The sequence below is a fragment of the Megalobrama amblycephala genome, linkage group LG18 (assembly GCF_018812025.1).
Source record: "Megalobrama amblycephala isolate DHTTF-2021 linkage group LG18, ASM1881202v1, whole genome shotgun sequence".
NCBI lineage: Eukaryota > Metazoa > Chordata > Actinopteri > Cypriniformes > Xenocyprididae > Megalobrama > Megalobrama amblycephala.
The window spans coordinates 33,969,137-33,990,258 of record NC_063061.1 but is presented as its reverse complement, the minus strand read 5'-3'; the positions used below and the strand labels follow the sequence as shown (position 1 = coordinate 33,990,258).

At 36.9% G+C, this 21,122-nt stretch overlaps 1 protein-coding gene across 1 annotated transcript in view; it reads right to left on the bottom strand.

Moving 5' to 3' along the window:
- LOC125253538 (formin-binding protein 1) overlaps positions 1 to 11,879 on the bottom strand; it is an 80,881-nt gene extending 69,002 nt beyond the window's left edge. The window contains 1 exon segment of the mRNA XM_048167547.1: positions 10,047 to 11,879. Within this exon segment, the coding sequence (XP_048023504.1) occupies positions 10,047 to 10,094 (48 nt within the window). The 5' untranslated portion in view covers positions 10,095 to 11,879.
- Between the last annotated feature and the right edge of the window lie 9,243 nt (positions 11,880 to 21,122).

Below are 21,122 nucleotides of genomic sequence, written 5' to 3'. Positions count from 1 at the left end.
GATTGATTTAATGCATCCTTGCTGAATAAAAGTATTCATTTCTTTAATTTCTTTTCAAAAAAATAAAAATAAAAATTCTTACTGACCCCAAACTTTTGAACGGTAGTGTATAATGCTACAGAAGCTTTGTATTTCAGATAAATGCTGTTCTTTTGAACTTTCTATTCATCAAGGAATCCTGAAAAAAATTTTCAACATTGAAAATAATCATAAATGTTTCTTGAGCAGCAAATCAGCATATTAGAATGATTTCTGAAGGATCATGTGACACTGAAGACTGGAGTAACGATGCTGAAAATTCAGCTTTGCATCACAGGAATAAATTACTTTGTCAAATATATTTAAATAGTACACAGTTATTTTAAATTGTAATAATATTTCACAATATTACTGTTTTTTTGCTGTATTTTTAATTAAATAAATGTAGCCTTGGTGAGCAGACGAAACTTCTTTTAAAAACATTATAAATCTTAGTGGTTCCAAACTTTTGGATTGTACTGTATATATATATATATATATATATATATATATATATATATATATATATAGCATAAATATATGCATATATATATAGCATTGCGGCCAAAATACAAAAATATTTTAATGCAAAATGGCATGTTTGACCAATCAGAATCAAGTATTCCAAATGCAGTCGCTATGACTACTCACAGTACTGAGCATCTTCATCTCTAGTAGCCTCTGCAGGTACTCCTGCAACGGGTTGAGAGGTAGAGGGGTCGGAGGGTCCGGTTCCTCCATGAACCAGTGGAGTGAACCCACCGACCGACGTTTGTTCAAGAAATCAAACAGCTCTTCATGCATCATCATGAGCCAAATGCACAAATGCAGCAAAAATGCAACCTGAATTAGATAATTTTACGAGAAACTAAAAAAACAGGAAACTAATAATTACACTTCTCTAAGACAGAGAGTTAAAAAAAGAGTCTAAAAATTGACAAGAAGTGAAAGAAATGAATTTCAGCTTTGATCCACTGTGGAATGTATGTGATTACCCATCATGCACTGGGAGATTAAGTGACGCAGTGAACTTTGCTCGATGCCGTTTTTGTTATTAAGCTGATTACCAGCTAGAACTCAACTCAAAGAAACACACAAACATTCTGAAGTTGCATCAACTATACGCTTTCATCACCACACATGCACACAATCCTCAGACTGATTTGTGCAACTCAAACACACATCACTCATTGTTCAGGTACACTGTTGCATTTCCAGCTTTCATCCATTTTGTTCTCCTGTCGAATGATCCTGTTTTATTACATTACATAAAACGAGTTCTGACTTCACCTCTGAGGATCTAAAAACTGAGATTTTCACAGGTAATGAAACTCAGAAATGAAACTAAGAAGATGTGGTGGGCCATGGCGTGATACACTACCAGTCAAAAGTTTGGAATAATTACGTTTTTTCCAAGAAGTCTCTTCCAAGCCAAACAGTAATATTGTGAAATATTGGCCATTCAGATCCTTCAGAAATCATTCTAATATGCTGATTTGGTGCTTAATTAATATTGGTGTATATAATTAATTATTAACAATGGTTCTTATAAATGGGTTTTTTTGTGGAATTTTTTGTCACTTTTGATCAATATATTTCAGTTTCCACAAAAATATTGCACAGGGCAACTATTTTCAACATTGATAATAATAAGAAATGTCTCTTGAGCTGCACATCAGCATATTAGAATGATTTCTGAAGGATCATGTGACACTGAAGACTGGGGTAATGATGCTGAAAATTCAGCTTTGATTACAGGAATAAATTACAATTAAAATTTTAATAATATTTTAGCATTATTACAGCTTTTCATGTATTTTTGATCAAATAAATGCAGCTTTGGTGAGCATAAGAGACCATAAGAGATTCCAAACTTTTGACCGGTAGTGTTCATAAACTCCAGTGGTTGGTCACTTAACGATCGATAAAACGTACAGACAGTCTCTTCCTGTCTAGACTTCGTGATTTGCTCTGACAGCATGCTGCTAGCTGGTATCTGTCCTGTCGGCTTCTGGGTTGCTTCTGAAAATACATCTTTATAGGAGGTTGCCCAGCCTTCAGGAAATACAAACAGACAGACAGCTGTTCGAGCATGGTGAACATTTATGTGTGTTTCTTTAACAGGGAAAACACAGCAAGCTTGAATGTGTGTGTGTGTGTTTATAACAGTGAGAGGGAAAACTATACTGGTTATGTGAGGTATGTGTGCCAGCGGAAATCTGATATACACTCACCCACACACACAGCTCTATGTGCCAAATACACAGGCACTTTAAAACTTCCTACATGTGTTCTGAACATGGTTCTGAACTATTAAGTTTTCTTTACTATTATAAAGTGAAGGAAATCATTTTGCTTTCGTAAGGTGACAGAATTTTAAGTGAAACATGATGAACATTTCAAGTGAACAGTCAATGAGGATTTGTTTGAGAATTGATTGGATGGTGGAAAAGTGTTTTTATATGTAAAGGAAGTTTGAAGGGAGGGGCTTAAACATGAGGGGGCTTGATGATGTCAGTGAAAAAGGAAAGTTGTTTCAATGGTGGAGCAAATTAGTGATGAAAGATTATGAAGACAAACCAGTGTTATTACTGTTACCAAAAAAATAAAAATAAAACTAAATAAAAAAATTTTAACATCTGAAAAAAAAAATAATAATAATAATAACAACTTTTAAAATTTAACTCATCTAAAAATAACTTTTCACAACTCCAAAACTAAATTAAAGTAAACTGAAATAACATGGCCACAATTTTAGATTTCGATACTTGGTATATTATAAAACCTGAAACCTCTGCAATCCATTTGCATTAGAAAATGAAAATGTCACTGTGGGAAACAACAAATAAATATTTTAAAATGGTACCAGTTAGTGCATTAACTTTTGGCTAAAATAAAAAGCAACATATATAGAAAACTCTAAAATAAAAAATAAACCTGAACTAAATCTACCAATGATAGAGGAAATTTTAAACTGAATTGAAAACACTTAAAGGTGCAGTAGGAGATCTGGGAAATGCTAACATTAGCCTCCTAGCATCGAAAGCATGAGATCCCACCCTCCCTGCAAATCGCACTCCAAAGCCACGCCTGCTCCAAAACACATGAACGCGCACACACACAGCTGCTCTCGGCAAAGCGTCACAAGAGACTAAACTCTTGTGATGCTTGTAACTCTAAACTCTAAAAACTACCTCATCTCTCAAAGCACATAACATCACAATAATAATGAACATAAACAACTTAGAGAGCTTGTACCTGACTGCTGCAGATTCATTTCGGCGTTGAAACACAGTCTGAGGACGTGAACAGCCCCGGTTTGAATGTCACAGGTTGTCATCTCTTAATTACGGTAGTATAATGTTTGTGCTGCTCCGTGACTGACGTCTGTCTACATTAACTCTGCATACCATTCTGATATCATGCTGATTTTAAAATCAATTAAAGAGTTTAAATTGATACACACAGATCCTGCGGCTCAAATTGCACCAAGCAATGACAAACTAACAAATTGTTATTGATCATTCACAATCATTTCACACACACTCCTTTCTGTCTCTATCTGTCTTCATAAATAGATTGCTTTCAGAGTGTAAAGAGAGAAGAGAAGCCTTCTCAGTTTAAGTGCCTCTCCAACCTGAAACACACACACACTCATTTATTTGATAGCAATGACCGTAGACTGAAGTTTGGGCAGGAATGCTTTAAGATCAAAGGTTGGATGGTAATCCAAGGATTCAGCTCATGGACCTGAAGGTAAGAGGTGAAAGTGAAATACTAAATTTAGACGTACACACGCACACACACACACAGTACTCAGATTATCACAAGCACTTAGATACAGAAGGAGGGAAGTAAAGTAAACTCCTCTTCCGCTCAGGGTATAGATAGCTAGTAAACAGATTTAAAAAGAAGTATGCATTAAGAGAACCGCAATGCATCCTTTTTAATGCTGAATGAAAGATGTCCCTGTAAAAAAAAAAAAAAAAAAATCGCCTAATCACCCAGACCAGAGATGGTGCTGTTTGCATCCTGCAATACAGAATATGTGCTGATAAAGCAGTGAGACTGTAAGTTATACAAAATGGACATTAATTAATTAATTTACTCCTTTCAACAACTCAGCAATATGCAGAACTGCCGGATGTTTATGATAAAACAAATTTTGAGGCCAAAAACCAAATTGTTTCTCAATTCACTTCTAATCTAATTTATTTACTTCCTTAGAGTTTAATCAACTAAAGTACTATTTAGAATGGCACAAAATGAAAAGAGAATACAAAAGGAAAGGGAATAAGACAAACAGAAGGAAGAAAGTCATGTAGGGTGAGGTAATCTATTGTTCAGCAGCTTTTAGAGAAGGGAAATTTAATGGTCTTTCACTGTGCAGAAATCACAGAGCCAAATCAATAAACCTCCATCCATCTACTCGCTCATCAAATAACCAACATCTGGCAACCCTATAACCCCACACACACTGCTGCGACTGTGAAAGTAGCTTAAAAAGATTTACCATGGTAACCATTGTTGCCCAAATAGCCTAGAAAGCTCAATTAGAGGCACTACTGTAAAATTAAAATACATTCATATGGGAACGTAAGAGGCTTTAAGCATCTTTGTCTTTTTTGTTTCTCTTTTTTGACGAGAACGATGGTTAACACTTACCACAGTATCATTAGCAGAAACTATGGCTACCGTGGTAAGTTTTTTTTTTTTTTTTTTTTGGGGTCAGTCAACAGTTTTTCTCACGCATTTAGACAGTTTGCCTGGAAATCTACATCATATTTAGGCCAAAAGCCCATAAACCACTTGCCTTCTAGTTCTTTCTGTCTAAAACATTAAAATGTGTGCTTGTAACTACTTCCTGTTTCTGCCTCTCACTTCCTCTTCCACAACAACCCAAAAAAATACTTAAACTCCAACTTGCGTTTAACCGCAAAATGAAAACCACTAAGAATTATTCTGAATATTAAAAAGTCCATTGACAGAAGTACCACAGTATTACCATATTTTTTTTTTAGACTGCACAGTAATCATAGTTAACTATCTCAATACCATATTTTGTGTCAGTTAAGCATGACTAAAATCATTACTAGCGCTGTTTTTACTGGCACTGCCAAAACAAACATGGTTGCTATGGCCATGACTGACATGGTTTCCGAAGTAACGGACCATTCTATGATTGGACGATGCCAGGACAGATGGAATGTCAAGTTCTGAAAGAGGAAGTCATTGAGTCCAGAACAAGGACAAACATGGAACTGAGAAACGAGAAGGTTAAAAAAGTCAAATGTGGATATGTGCACGTGCATGTATGTCATACTCCGATTATTTAGTGCAATAACAACCCTTACAAAAAATGACAATGCCAACATACTGCTTACTATTTCTGTAGTACACACTATGTAAAGTGTGCACAGTATGCAAATGTTCAGTATGCATGCAATTCCGTATTGAATAGCCAAATGGAATGGTAACTGCGTGAATATACAAATGTGCAGTAAACAACAGAGCACATTGCATGGAGTACTGTATCCCATAATGCAATGCACTTTATGTCTCTATTTTTGACTAGGTATTTAATCAGACTGCTGAAAGTTTATATATTTAAAGATGCAATTTTTTTAAATGCAATATCAGCATCATATGCAGCATCATTACTCCAGTCTTCAGTGTCACATGATCCTTCAGAAATCATTCTATTATGCTGATTTGCTGCTCAAGAAACATTTCAGATTATTATCAATGTTAAAAACAGACGTGCTGCTTCATATTTTTGTATAACGCGTGATACTTTTTTTTTCAGGATTCTTTCATGAAAAGATTTGAATAATTTTAACATTATAAATCTCTTTACTGTCACTTTTGATCAATTTACTGCATCCTTGCTAATAAAAGTATTAATTTCTTTAAAATAGAACCTTACTAATCCCAACATTTTAAACAGTACAGTATATACTACAGTATTACACTGGAATACAATTAAAACAAGCATGGTGATACCATCACCATTTTGGTGAGTGCAACAGCTCTGATTGTAAATTTGCATGCTGATCTCAGTTCACAGTTTTCATATTAACTTATTTTTTGCATGAGCAAACAATCGTTTGAATTGATTGTAGAGGTCTAGTCATGAGCTCAAGATACTTTCCTAAATTCGAAACAGTAATGTACATTTTCTCACCTTTGCATATATCAGGAGCATAGCTCACATCGCACACAAATATTTATTTAGCAACCTCAAGGGTTTCTAGGCAACAGTGAAGGAAGAAGGAAACACCAAATTGATACATACACAGACCGCCGATAATGGTGCTTCAAAATCTGTTATGCAAATGGGATTTGCACACACACACACACACACACACACACACACACACACACACAGAAAAGATCGAGCCCTGTGAGACATTCTGGTGGCTGAATACCAAGAGTATTTTTATGGAAGAAGTAAACATTTATTTCCGTAGACCTCAACAGAGCCTTAAAGGAATGATTTGCGAGCGGATCATTCAGAACTGAATCATCTGAGTCACTGAAAAGATTCAATTCAAAAGAACAATTCATTCACAAATGATTTGGCTATTTCTCTTTGAAATTTACATTAATGTCCCATATAGAGTGCAAGACTTCAGAAGTCAGGATTAATTGACAATGAAAAAATAACTCCAAGGACTTCTTTTGTGCACAAAAATACATTTGGAAAACTGAGAAATCCTAGGCTGCATCCCAAATCGCATACTTCCCTACTATGTATAAGGCGAAAAACAGCATGTGATAAAAGTAGTATGAATTCACAGCACTCATAAAACAGTAAGCGAAAAGTACCCGGATGACACACTTCTTCCGGATTCGATGGACACTTTACTATCCCATAAGGCCACGGGAGAGGATTTATGAATGGCAGTGAAGCAACACAACTGACACCATAGATGTGTCACTCGTATTGTTTTGAATGGGAGAAAACGTAACGCGCAATATGGCGGAAAAAGTCCCACCTTCTAAATAAGAGCCAAACGCTGATTGGTAAAGTCATCGTGTCACTGCAGCGGCCGTCAGACGCGTGCCTCCAAAATGAGACGCAAGACGCGCATTTAGGGTTGCGCATGCGCATTAGCTTGATCTAGCCTGAAAAATAAAAAAAATTTCGTTTAGAGACAAAATTTATGAGAGTTGTTGTCAGATTTCATTGGTGATTTCATATATGAAATTTAATCGAAAGCTTGGCAAACTTTGGAGAATTTGATGTTTCCCAATTCAAAGAGACAGGAGCTGCACTTGAAGCCCGAGAGGAGTTTCAAAGATGGCCGCCGAGTGAAATCACTTGTCTTAAAGGGACTTTGCCATAGATCACATGACAGTGTCAACACGGCAGATGTAGCACGTCCGGATTACATTCATACTACAAACATTCATACTATATAGAACATATTTTTTTAGCACTCCCAAAGTACTTATTCAAAATAAATAGAGAGTATGCGATTTCAGACGCATCCGCAGTATGCGCATACCTGAGAAGCATAACAACATGCATGCGTTTAGGTGTAAAACACATATGTTATCTACAGGAGTCACATAGTCGAGGTTTTATTACAGGCCTTGTGACGGCAAGTGGCAATCAGATAAATATGGTAATTTGTTTCAAATACAGTAATTTGCCTCATCTGTAATTTTAAGCAAACACATTTGAGGTGCCACTATAAAGGTCATTTCTACAGGTAAATAGCCTCTGAAATGCACACTTGCGTGTTTAAGGAAGTCAGGAGTCTAAAATATCCTGACAAAAAGTCCCACAAACAAATATGTGATATTATAAACAGAGGAGTATTCACAGTTGAGCAGTAGATGGATTATTTCACAGTATTGCAGTATTTAGCAGATGAAACTTACATTTAAAGAAACAGTCCTCCAAAAAAAAAAAAAAAGAGGAAAAAAAAAAAACAGAAAAATTCACCTCATTAATTATTTACTTACCTTATTGTCTTTTAAAACCTGCATGATTTTTGTTTCTTTCATAGAACAACACAAAAGATGACATTTTAGAGAATGCACACTCTTTTTCATACAATGAAAGTGGATGGGGACTGGCACTGCTGAGCTCCAAAAATTAAAAAAGAAAAGAAAAGAAGTACATATAACTCAAATATGCCATTCTAGGTTTGACAGCGATGTTAATAAAAAATAAAAAAAAAAAAAAATAATTGATGTTTCTTGACAGGCCTTGATAAATCATATTTGATCATAATCTCATTTCCAGCAATAGTGTCTTAGATTTCTGTCTGTTCCTCATATAAAAGTAGTCATGCAAATTGGCTTCACAACAAATATATAAATCTGATTCATACATAGTACTTTTATGAAACTTTTATGGTGCTTTTTTGACATTTTGGAGCCAGACAGACCCAGTCCCCATCCACTTTCATTGTATCAGTGTTGTTATAACTTACTAAAACTATTCTAAAATGAAAACATTCTTCAAAAAATCCCCTCATGTTCCACTGAAGAAAAAAATAATATGGTTTTCAAACAACATGACATAAATGATACTTCAGAATTTTCATTTTTGTGTAAACTATCCATTTAAAAGAAAAAGCTAAATCTCTTTCAAGTTTCATATACAGATAAGACAAAACATCTCCACAGTGTGTGTGTTTCTCTGATCAGGTGACCTACTTCAGGTGCACATTTCTCTCATGACCTAGCACAGCTCCATAATGCATTATGGGAACGTGTCTAATTATTTCCCACTTTTACTTTTGCTCCTGTTCTGATTTTTTTTTAAAAACATACCGTTTTTTGGTTGTCTATGCATGACCACAGACACAAGACATTCACACACATGCAGCAGGAAACATGTTGACTCCAGTTACAAGGCAGAAAGCGACCCCAGGAGCAAAACAGTGTGTGTATGTGTGTGTGTGTTTGTCATTCCAGAGGCCGGTGGCCTGGGTTGGGCTTTGGTGTGTGTGTTTTTTTTATGGAAGGGGAAGGCCTGTCCCAGTCTCGCAGTCTATTTGCAGGTCGTGTTAAGCAGCATGGAATCTTTTATCTTTCGTCTTCAGAAACAATCGTCTGGGTGCAGTGGAAACTAAACATCCAGATGATGCAAACGTCCACCATACGGGACAAATTTAACCTCCACATGCAAGTCTGACCATGCGTTTCATTGGTCTGCCAGCATGTGGCTTGTTAAACAACTTAATCGCTACTCCAAACCTGTCTCACTTTCTTCATATTTCACTCTCTCACACACAAAAGCAGAGAAAACACACACCAAGTATGCACTATATATCTGCATTCCTGCTTATCTGCAACACACTTCCACTTAGGAATCACTTTCACTTATATGGGCGCATGATATCTACCACAACATTGAATATTTAATTATGGATGTTGCCTGTTTGTAGATTTTAGATTACTTTCGCTGTAATGCAGTGCTAACTTTATGTCAAAGATTTAACTCTTTAAGAACAACGGGACTTCAACAGGGTTCAACGGGTTGAAGGTCCAAATGTCAGTTTCAGTGCAGCTTCAAAGAGCTCTACATGATCCCAGAAAGGGTCTTATCTATCGAAACAACCAGTCATTAAATAAAAATGTATATACGCACCACGTGTTAGGTAATCACGTTGGAAAGGTCACACATGATGTAGGCGGAATTTGGACCTTCAACCTGTTGTACTCCACTGAAGTCCACTATATGGAGAAAAATCCTGGAATGTTTTCCTCAAAAACCTTAATTTCTTTTCGAATGAAGAAAGAAAGACATGAACATCTTGGATGACATGGGGGTGAGTAAATTATCAGGAAATTTTCATTCTGAAATGAACCGATCCTTTAAATCTCAATAGCTAAAATTCACATTCATTAATTTTTCTTATAATGTAAACTATAAGCCATAACCATGCTTCAGTTAGTCAGTATAACAGGTACTAGACAAGGTGCATTTGTTTGACATGACTATAACTTCAGATCAAAGCATGACGCCCCAAATACAACCACACATACTCAACTCCAACTTAACTTACCCGTAACTGCTGGACTTTTAACAGCGTCTCCCCTTTAATAGCGTCCATGACTTCCCAAAATGCTCAACAGGCTGATAGCCTTCGCTATAAGAGTAGCCACACCCGAGCAGGACAGCTGAGACGTCCGATCAGTGTGTCCAAATGTGACTATGACAGATATGTGTGTGTATGTGTGTGTGTGTGTGTTTGTGTGAGCGTCCACCTTGCCTTATTCTCACACTTACGGACATTTACGTGCACATAGAAGTGAAAGCCGAAAAGGTTGCAGTAAAGGTTATCGGTTATGTCATGAATGGTTTTCTTTGTTTTATTTCCTGTTTCAGAGCAGAACAGAGATTTATGTTTTAATGTTGTACACAGCCTTTCATTTACTACTTTTATGTGATTACGATCTGACCTAGCTATTTTTGGGGGGTTCAAGACAAAATTTTTTCATCTATTTTTAATATTTTGTTTTATTTCAGCCTTATTTCAATTAACAATTTTTTAAAATGTTAGATTTAGTTAACAACAACACTGTTAGGAAGTCCTCATGTAGATAAAATAAGTAGATATTCCTGTACATATGCTGCTCATGATTATGACAACTTCCCTATCATGACTCAGAACACAACAACAACCACATAGCAACGCCTTGACAACCACAACTCTGTGTTAATAATCACTTAGAACACCTTAGCAACTGCATAGCAACACCCTGGCAACCACAACTGTGTGCTAAAAATCCCTCAGAACACCTTAGCAAGCACATAGCAACACCCTGGCAACCACAGCAACACCTAGTGACCACAACTTTGTGCTAAAAATCCCTCAGAACACCTTTGCAAATGCATAGCAACACCCTGGCAACCACAACTCTGTGTTGAAAATCACTTAGAATACCTAAGCAACCACACAGCAACCCCCTGGCAACCATAGAAACACCCTGGTGACCACAACTCTGTAGTAAAGATCACTCAGAACACCTTAGCAAACACACAGCAACACCTTGGTAACTACAGCAACACCCTGGCAACCACAACTCTGTGCTAAAATCCGTCAGAACACCTTAGCAAATGCATAGCAACACCCTGGCAACCACAACTCTGTGCTAAAAATCACATAGAACACCTTAGCAACCACACAGCAACATCCTGGTGACCACAACTCTGTGCTAGAAATCACTCAGAACACTTTAGCAACTGCATAGCAACACCTTAGCAACAAACCAAAAACACTTAGCATCTTCACACCATTTTTTGCACAGGAAAACACTGATTTAGCTATAGATTATAGGTTATGATATAGATTTGATCTGCCGGAAATGTGACTCATGCTCATCCTATTACTCTGTTTCAGCAGAGAGCCTCTCAAATGTTCTGCAGTTATGAAATATGCTTCTCTCTCTTTGTGTCAGATTCTGAAACAATCACATGTTTAGCCACACTTGACTTCCTCTCTGAATGGATGTATTTGTGAGCATCCAGGCGGAGGGGGCACATACACACAGACTCTCCTCTAGAAAGCCACAAAGCTCTTGTTTTCTTACTCAAGAGATGGTTCTCCAAATTAAAGCATACTTGGTTTCTCAGATTTGAACTAATACGATTCAATGCACCATAAAACCTACTAATTCATCACACAAAATACACACACCAACAAATAACAGAGAACAACACTTCATATATTACACAATATTTCAACTTAATGAGACAAAAGCATCTGAAAACTTTAAATATCTGTGGTGGTTGGGATTTAAAAATGACATTTGTGTTGGACATTGGAAACAAGCTAGTTTTTTCTGTCTTTCATTTTATTTATTTTTTATTTATTTATTTAGCATTTTTATTTATTTATTTATTATTTTGTATTAATTCATTTATTATTTATTTATTCTTTTTTTTGTTGTTGTATTCATTTATTATTTATTTAATTAATTTCTTTTTTCTTTTATTTATTTTTATATATTTTATTTTTCATTATTTTCTATTTATTTATTATTTTAAATGTATTTATTATTTATTTTTGTTTATTATTATTATTATTATTATTATGCCTTTATTTGCATTTACTAATGCATGATATTTTTTGTTGTAAAAAAGTATGGCACTGTCTAAGAGACAATAGATGGATATAACTCGACATGGATGGATGGATGGATGGAGGGATGGAGGGATGAATGGAGGGATGGAGGGATGGATAGACAGACTTATGGTAAATAACAGTCAAGCATTCCAATCGGGTGATGTCATTAGAAAGTGCCACTGTATCGGAGATGATATCATCAATTGGTGCCAAAAGGACTACCCATGATTTATGTTTACTGCTACAGAGAGAGACGAAAACAGTCATTATGTGTTGTTAGAGGTGTATTGTTCAGAACAACATTCTTTAGCAGTGTGGCTCACAGAGGAAATGCTGAACCTATAATACAGCCTACAAAGAGTCCAACATTTAAACACTCCTCTGTTGAAATACACTGTGAGTCATTCAGGGCCTTTTACAACTTCACAATAGGTGAAATCTGCCTCAGGCAGATTTTAATAAATTCAGTGCAACACTACCTCTCATGAGGATGTATGACATCACTTCCTGTCATGCCACTTCCTTCCGCTAGCATGACTACTAACCAGAGAGAAATCATGAAATAGTTCAGGGCAAATATATGTGTGTCAGCAGAGAGTAACGGGGCCTCACACGTACAGGGGCCCCAAGTGCATGTCATCAAATCACTGATAAAAAAAGGGGATCAGAAAAGTGATGGTTTGGTATTTTGTTATCTAATGCAATGGCATTCAAACATTTTTTCAGTTTGGCTCATAGTAAGTGTACTCTCGAATGAATCCCACATGGCAATCCATCTGTGCAAGCATTTAACATAAAGAAAGATAAAAGCGGCCCTTTTATTCTCCCTAATATAATCATTCTGACACTGAGAATGAACTGCGTGTGATTATTTGCTATGACGTCATTGCTGAAGCATGACTGCACCGGCGTTCACCTTCCACCGTAGCTTTAATTCCCCCGCAGAGATGAAACACACGCACAGTGTCTTCACATCCAACCTATCTATCTTCCCCTTTTAACATTCCTGTTTCTCCTCACACAACAAGCCCTTCCCCCTCGCTGGATTTAACCGTACGCTAATCATTCTTCACACACTGAAGAGATTGAAGACTTACACTCCATATACACACACATGCACGACACCCGCAGGGACTGTAAAGTGGGATGGAGATACAGTAGAACCTTTCTTCATTATAGAGCCACTGCAGGACAACACACTCAAGGGTAAAAGGAGGGAGAAGTGTTTTAAAGGTACAGTGCATAATTTATGCTGTACCTGAAAATGATTTTTTTCTTAAATAATTGATTTTTTTATTTTACAGTAAACACTTTACAATAACGTCTCATTTGTTAATGCATTAATTAACATGAACTAACAAGCATTTATTAACCTTTGTTAAACTGCCCTATTATGCCATTTTAAAGGTTCCTACAATAGGTTTACATGCATCCAAGGTCAAAAACACTTTAATTTTCTCATAATATACATTGTATCACCTCCTTTCTCAAAGAGTCTGAAAATGGTTAATTCGGAGATTCAGTCTCCTTAAACCCCTCCTATCCGAAAGCCTACTCTGCTCTAATTGGTCAGATGGCCCAGTCTGTTGTGATTGGCCTACTCTGCTCTGATTGGTCTGTTGTGATTGATCTACTCTTCTCTGATTGGTCAGACGGCTCAGTCGGTAGGGCTGCACAACGATTAATCACGATTAATCGTTTGCAAAATAAAAGTCTGTGTTTACGGAATAAATGTGTGTGTTCTGTGTATAATAATTATGTATATATAAATACACACACATACATGTATAAATTTAAGAACTATATGCATGTATAAATAAATATATATATTTAAATATATTTTATATTATATATAAATATTTTATATATAAATATAACATTTTTCTTAAATATATTTGTTATGTATATACAGTACAGTCCAAAAGTTTGGAACCACTAAGATTTTTAATGTTTTTAAAAGAAGTTTCGTCTGCTCACCAAGGCTACATTTATTTAATTAAAAATACAGTAAAAACAGTAATATTGTGAAATATTATTACAATTTAAAATAACTGTTTTCTATTTGAATATATTTCACAAAGTAATTTATTCCTGTGATGGCAAAGCTGAATTTTCAGCATCATTACTCCAGTCTTCAGTGTCACATGATCCTTCAGAAATCATTCTAATATGCTGATCTGCTGCTCAAGAAACATTTAATGTGTACAATTGTACAAAATATTTGTGTACAATATTTTTTTTCAGGATTATTTGATGAATAGAAAGTTCAAAAGAACAGTGTTTATCTGAAATCTAATCTTTTGTAACATTATAAATGTCTTTACTGCCATCCTTGCTGAATAAAAGTATTCATTTCTTTAATTTCTTTTCAAAAAAATAAAAATAAAAATTCTTACTGACCCCAAACTTTTGAACGGTAGTGTATAATGCTACAGAAGCTTTGTATTTCAGATAAATGCTGTTCTTTTGAACTTTCTATTCATCAAGGAATCCTGAAAAAAAAAGTACACAACTGTTTTCAACATTGAAAATAATCATAAATGTTTATTGAGCAGCAAATCTGCATATTAGAATGATTTCTGAAGGATCATGTGACACTGAAGACTGGAGTAACGATGCTGAAAATTCAGCTTTGCATCACAGGAATAAATTACTTTGTCAAATATATTTAAATAGTACACAGTTATTTTAAATTGTAATAATATTTCACAATATTACTGTTTTTTACTGTATTTTTAATTAAATAAATGTAGCCTTGGTGAGCAGACGAAACTTCTTTTAAAAACATTAAAAATCTTAGTGGTTCCAAACTTTTGGACTGTACTGTATAAATACACACACATACATGTATAAATTTAAGAACTATATGCATGTATAAATAAATTTTTCTTAAATATACATATGTATGTGTGTGTATTTATATATACATAATTATTATACACAGAACACACACATTTATTACGTAAACACAGACTATTATTTTGCAAACGATTAATCGTGATTAATCGTTGTGCAGCCCTATCAGTCGGTTTTGACTGGTCGACCGCTTATTGTCGGAAACGAAATACCCATTACCATATATGAATTTCAGCTCCGGATCTTTATCAGCACTTATACACAATGATTTTAACAGTAATGCTGGTGTCAGTATTTCGGCATCAATTTGAGCTCACGTCCGTTGGAGATGCATCAAAAGGGGCTTTCACACCAGGAAATTTCATCTCTTAGCCCTCTTTTACGCTCTTTCATTCGCATAACTTAACTTATAGGCCTACGTCAATGTTCTCTCTATAATCACAAAACCCATGACACACAACAAAAACACAGCTCCGATCACAACGCCCTCCATCCTCCAGTTGTTGACGTTGTTGAATGCCAGCCCAGGTCACTTCAGAGTTCCTACTGGCGGTGCTAAAGCAAACAGGAAAATTTCCCTAGCGGAAAATTTAGTTCTCGGGGGACCGCCCTGGTGGCTAATTCCTATAACTGAGTTCCTATAACTACCCAGTGTGGAAGCCCCTAAAGTGGATTTGCTTTCGTATCGCAGAAAACAGCGTTTTCGCAACAATGCGAACCAAACTCTTCCAGGCTGCTGTTACAACTACAGCGTTTGAGGGCGGGGCAAAGTAGACGTTGTTCGTAGGCAGCCAATGAAGACCGGCTGGCATTATTCAAATGTGCTACAAACCTAAATAAGTTCACGCAGGAAGTATAGCTGTATTTGCTGGCTCATTTCAGACAAGATTCTTTCAATTGGAAGTTAATAACTCCATTTATCTGCACTTTGATATTTAAACCTTTGCAGGTCTTTTACATTCACAATAAAGGGAGAGTTTACCCAAAATCAACAATACTGTGATAACTGCGAAAACTTAAAATGAATGGAAACTATGGCTGTCAAAGGTTTGACGTCAATGACGATTAGTAACAAGTCAAGTAATTTTGTTTAATTCCTTTAGTAACCTGATGTGATGTGTTTGTTGCTTTATATTTGAATTTAATGCGAATGCAACTGAAACTCTGCACAATAATGCTGATAAATGTTGCGGAGTGGAGAGGGGTGGGGGGGTCACTGCTGAACTAGATTGGTCAAGCTGCTGTGGTTGTGGTGTATTGGGTAAGAAAAACTAGACATGCAACACACACATATACACAAATAGCTAATAAGTGAAATTACAGGGTATGGGTTGCCATTTTGCAGCTGTAATAAGCAAGAGAGGTCTAATAACATTCCAGCATTCCTCTTTAGAGCAGCCAATAGCGTTCCAGCTTTTTGTAACCGGGCTGCCAATTGCGTTCCGGCATTCCTCGCTGTCTTTGTGCCACTTGTTTTTTACTGCTCTACTGTATTATTCGACTCCCTGCTGATTCACAGAGTCAACACTGGTGAATCAGCAGGGATGAACCTCTGAATCACTGAGATTAAATGATCAGCAGGGATGAATCATTTGATCTGATTCTCCTACAACGAGCCTGTGGAGCTGAAGGCCAGCGGGAGTCACTCACACGGTCTGAAGCCCAAAGAAGAAAAACAAAAGAGAGGAGAGAATGAAACAGAATGGGAGAATGTGGGAAATGAGGAGAAAATTGAGAATGCAGAAGAAAGACAGAGTTCACCTGTTAAAGAGACCTGTCACCTGTTTAAACAAGGAAATTAAAGACAATGAGAAACTAGTTGTTGAAAATGATAACATCTGATTATCCGTGCGCGTGTGTTTATACAAGCAGGAAAGGGAAAATTTAGAGTCATTATGAGATTTTATCAGGCTTTCACTGAGCATCCAATAACACAACAGTCATACGGGTCACACGTTTGAATACAGGTTGTGCTCAGAATTGAATACTAGTGTATAATTTACTGCATACTGCTTACTATTTTTTCTGCAAAAATAAGCAATAATAGGGGTCCTTGATTATTAGTTAGTGTGTAATGTTGTTTATGCTCAAACAGCAGCATCTGCAAAGTTACGACGCTCAAAGTTCAATGCAAAGGGAGATTTTCTTTTACAGAAAATGCTTTTAAGGACTTCAACAAATGGCTGGTAGGGACTACAATGAGCTTCTTCCCAGGTTAGTGACATCACAAACCCTAAAATTTACATAAACCCCGCCCCCGAGAACACACAACAAAGGGGGTGAGGCCATGTTGGGCTGCTTTAGAGAGGAAGAGTTGTTGTAGACCGCTTCACGGTCTCTCCATCAGTGTCGACTCCAGTTTGAACAATGTAAGGCTGAACACCGTTACTGACAATCCTCATTTTGTCTGTGTGAGATTCTCCAGCTTTGTTGATGTTGAGCAACTGAAGCGTGAGCTGTTAAAGCTCCGCCCTCTTCTGGAAAGGGGGGCGGGAGCAGCAGCTCATTTGCATTTAAAGGGACACACACAAAAACAGTGTGTTTTTGCTCACATCCAAATACAGGCAAATTTGACAAGCTATAATAAATGATCTGTGGGGTATTTTGAGCTGAAACTTCACAGACACATTCTGGGGACACCAGAGACTTATATTACATCTTGTGAAATATAGATTCTAGGGCACCTTTAAATGAGGGCTTGCATTTTTTCCATTTACATGCATGAATATGATATTTACCCAGCTATAAAACAAGGTTTGCAGCATCAGAGAAAAGGGAATTTAAGTCACAATTTTAAAGATAGAGGACATCTTATAGAACAATAGGAAGAATTGTCTCTATTTTCACTGACAACCAGCAATGTATATCAAACCAAAATTTAGAAGTAACCTCACAGTAAAAGAATAGGTCATCAAGTGTTTCAGGGAAAAAAGAACCTCGTAATTAAATCTTTTCTGTATAAAATCACTAACAGGGTAAATCCTAAACATAATTTAGTAATAAATCTCCATAACCTTCAGAGCAACTGGGTACTGTACATGCAATATAACAGGTAAAAGTTGTATGCCTTACTGAGGATTCAACATCTCCCATAAAATAACACTGATAATCACCAGTCACACTACATTTAAATTCGTTGTAAATAAGTTTGTTATTACACTCACTGTCAAAAGGTCTACATTACCTACATTTTTTTAATGAAGGAATAGAAACTGCGAAAAATATCCTAACATTTATCAGTTGGATCTAATGATGAGTCAATAAAGATTGGAGCTGAAATTATTAGCCATTCATACACATTAGAAATGAAAGGTCAAAAGTATACTAAATTGGTGTACTGCACTTTTGTCATTTGGGTGTCTTGTGCGATACTTTAGTACTATTTGCTTTTTTAATTTTCAGTTTTTGCCATTTTTTAAATATTTCTATAAAACTTTAATTTATTTTTATTCCAGTTTTAGTAATTTTCTCATGCACACTAAACATCTGCATACTTCCTATATACTGCAGAGATAGTATTTGGAATAAAATAGCACACTACTCTTCCTAGTTTTGTCTTATCTTTATGTAGCAGAAATTGTAAAAGTATTATCAGCTATGGTCCCTTCTTTCTCTCTGTACAGCAAAAAGGATGTTACTGGTTTTATATTTGTGCTGATTTTTAGGAAGGGTCATCACATGTTTGCTGAAGGTCTAGTTTTAGTTTGCTGAATGGGGAAAATACAAAATAAGAGATCTATTAAAAGAAAGTGTAGAGTTTGCGTGTGAGATTAAGAGAAAACACCTTATGTTTGTGTTTACGTGTTTGTGTCAGTTGGTTTGGTGCCAGTGGGCATCCTCATCATGGCAGACGGCAGCTTAAGGTTGTGATGCATGATATTGGCTTCCTCGGTTACTTGGCTCATGTGTGTGTGTGTGTGTGTGTGTGTGTGTGTGTGTGTGTGTGTGTGTGTGTGTGTGTGAGTCATGCACTAGTCAGATGCACAGCAATATTTCCAGTATGCAACATTTTCTAAGCAACAAAGTTCAAACGCAGACTCTAAATGAACATTGAATTATAAATCCGACTCCAAATCTGATTGGATGAGCCACACTTCACCGTCTTAATCCGTGGTAAAATCAGCCTTGAGTGTCTTATTGCTTCATCAAACTCTAGAATCATCTCAGTCTAGTTCTAGGCTTGCAATGTAGCCGTTTCTCATCCTGTGGATAAGAATAGAAGAACAGTAAAATACACAACAACCCTGTGTATAATAATCACATTACCCTACAGTGCAGGTCACTGAGCCACTGTCATGCAGTCTATAAAAGTTGATCAATACAAACAAAGACTGTGAGGATTCAGTTAGCGATCAATCGGGCCCCGGCATCAGGGGTCTCTCAGGCCTGACCTGCATTAAAGAGATAGTTCACCAAAAAAATGAAAATTCAGTCATCATTTATTCACCCTCAGGCTGTTCCAAACCTGTATAAATTTCTTTGTTCTGTTGAACACAAAGGAAGATATTTTGAAGAATGTGAGACAGTTTTGGGCCACCATTCACTTCCATAGTATTTTTTTCCTACTATGGAAGTCAATGGTGCCCCAAAGTGGCCTGGTTACAAACTTTCTTCCTTTGTGTTCAGCAGAAGAAAGAAATTTATACAGATTTGGAAAAACTTGGAGGTGAGTAAATGATGACAGAATTTTCATTTTTGGGTGAACTATCCCTTTAAAGGGATAGTTCACCAAAAAATGAATATGGGTAGCCAAACAGTTGATGGTCCCCATTGACTTCCACAGTATTTTTGTGGAGACCATCAACTGTTTGGCTACCCATATTCTTCAAAATATCTTCTTTTGTGTTCATCAGAAGACAGAAGTTCATACAGGTTTGGAACAACTTGAGGGTGAGTAAATGACAGAATTCTCATTTTTGAGTGAATTATCCCTTTAAGATATCTTTAAAATCTTTGTAATTAAAAGATGTCAGGTTGCCCTGGTGTTCATAAGCTGAATTACACATAACTGCTAGTCCGGTTTTGACATCTTACAGTTGCACAAAGTCACTCTGGACTTCTCTGACATGCTATGACACCTCATCTCAAAGTGTTTTGTCACAGAAGCTGCCTTTTATGCCGAAATTTGCATTGCCTCACAACACACAAGGTACTGTGGCTGACATTTCCGCACCACAACCTCTATGGACTAAAAATACCCTGATGTGCATGGACAGCACAGGCCCGTGGAGATGCACAGAGACTAGAGATAACAAGCAACAGCAAGCAGAAGAGAAAATCTCAGACATGAGGCCAAGATGGTTCACTTCTAACAACACAAATAACCCATAAACATCTGCAACAATGTCATATCAATGACAACTACGCACAAAAAATGCACTAAAAAGTGCATATATATTGCGGTTGTCAATGCATATATATACATAATATATACAGAAACTGTTAACATGCACACAATAGTGAGTTGTGCGTTATATATGTAATTTATACACACGCGCACTCTCTTTATGTTTATATATTTATATATACGACACGCTCAATATAAGATGCAGTTCCTGTGCACATGCACTGTTCCCAAAGCGGCTTCTCTTCACGCACAGTGCCCGTGAACCCGTTATCAGAGCCCTTGGCCGAGATAATCGACCCCCGTCGCGCGCGCGGCATGAACTCACCCATAGCTCGGTTCCCCAGCTCATGGTTTCCGCGCGTTCTTCGCGTAATAATCCACGATTCGTGCGTTCGGGTGCGTGTTTGTACTCCAAACCACAGCAGCAGCAGCACAGAGTCCGTGTCTGTCTGTCCTCGGTTTCTGCGCGAATGAACGTGCTCGTGTGTTTGCGTGGGGGGTGGGTGTGTGTCTCCTGAGGCTTCTGGTACTGCCCCTCTCTCTCTCTCTTTTTCTCTCTCTCTCTCTCCTTCCTGATATGAGAAGGGCGCCTAATAAGCGGCGATTTTGCACGCGCGTTTCCTGAAAATGGCACAGAAGCGCAGAAGCATCATGTTCAAATACACAGTCACACATACGCGCGCTCTCTCTGAGAGACAGACGCAGAGCTCGGCCACGCGCCTCACTGCCCCGGTGACAGCTGCACTGGCGGGAGCGCGCGCGTCGTAGAATGCGAGAGGATCGGGGAAAAATCGATAAGTGATGATAAT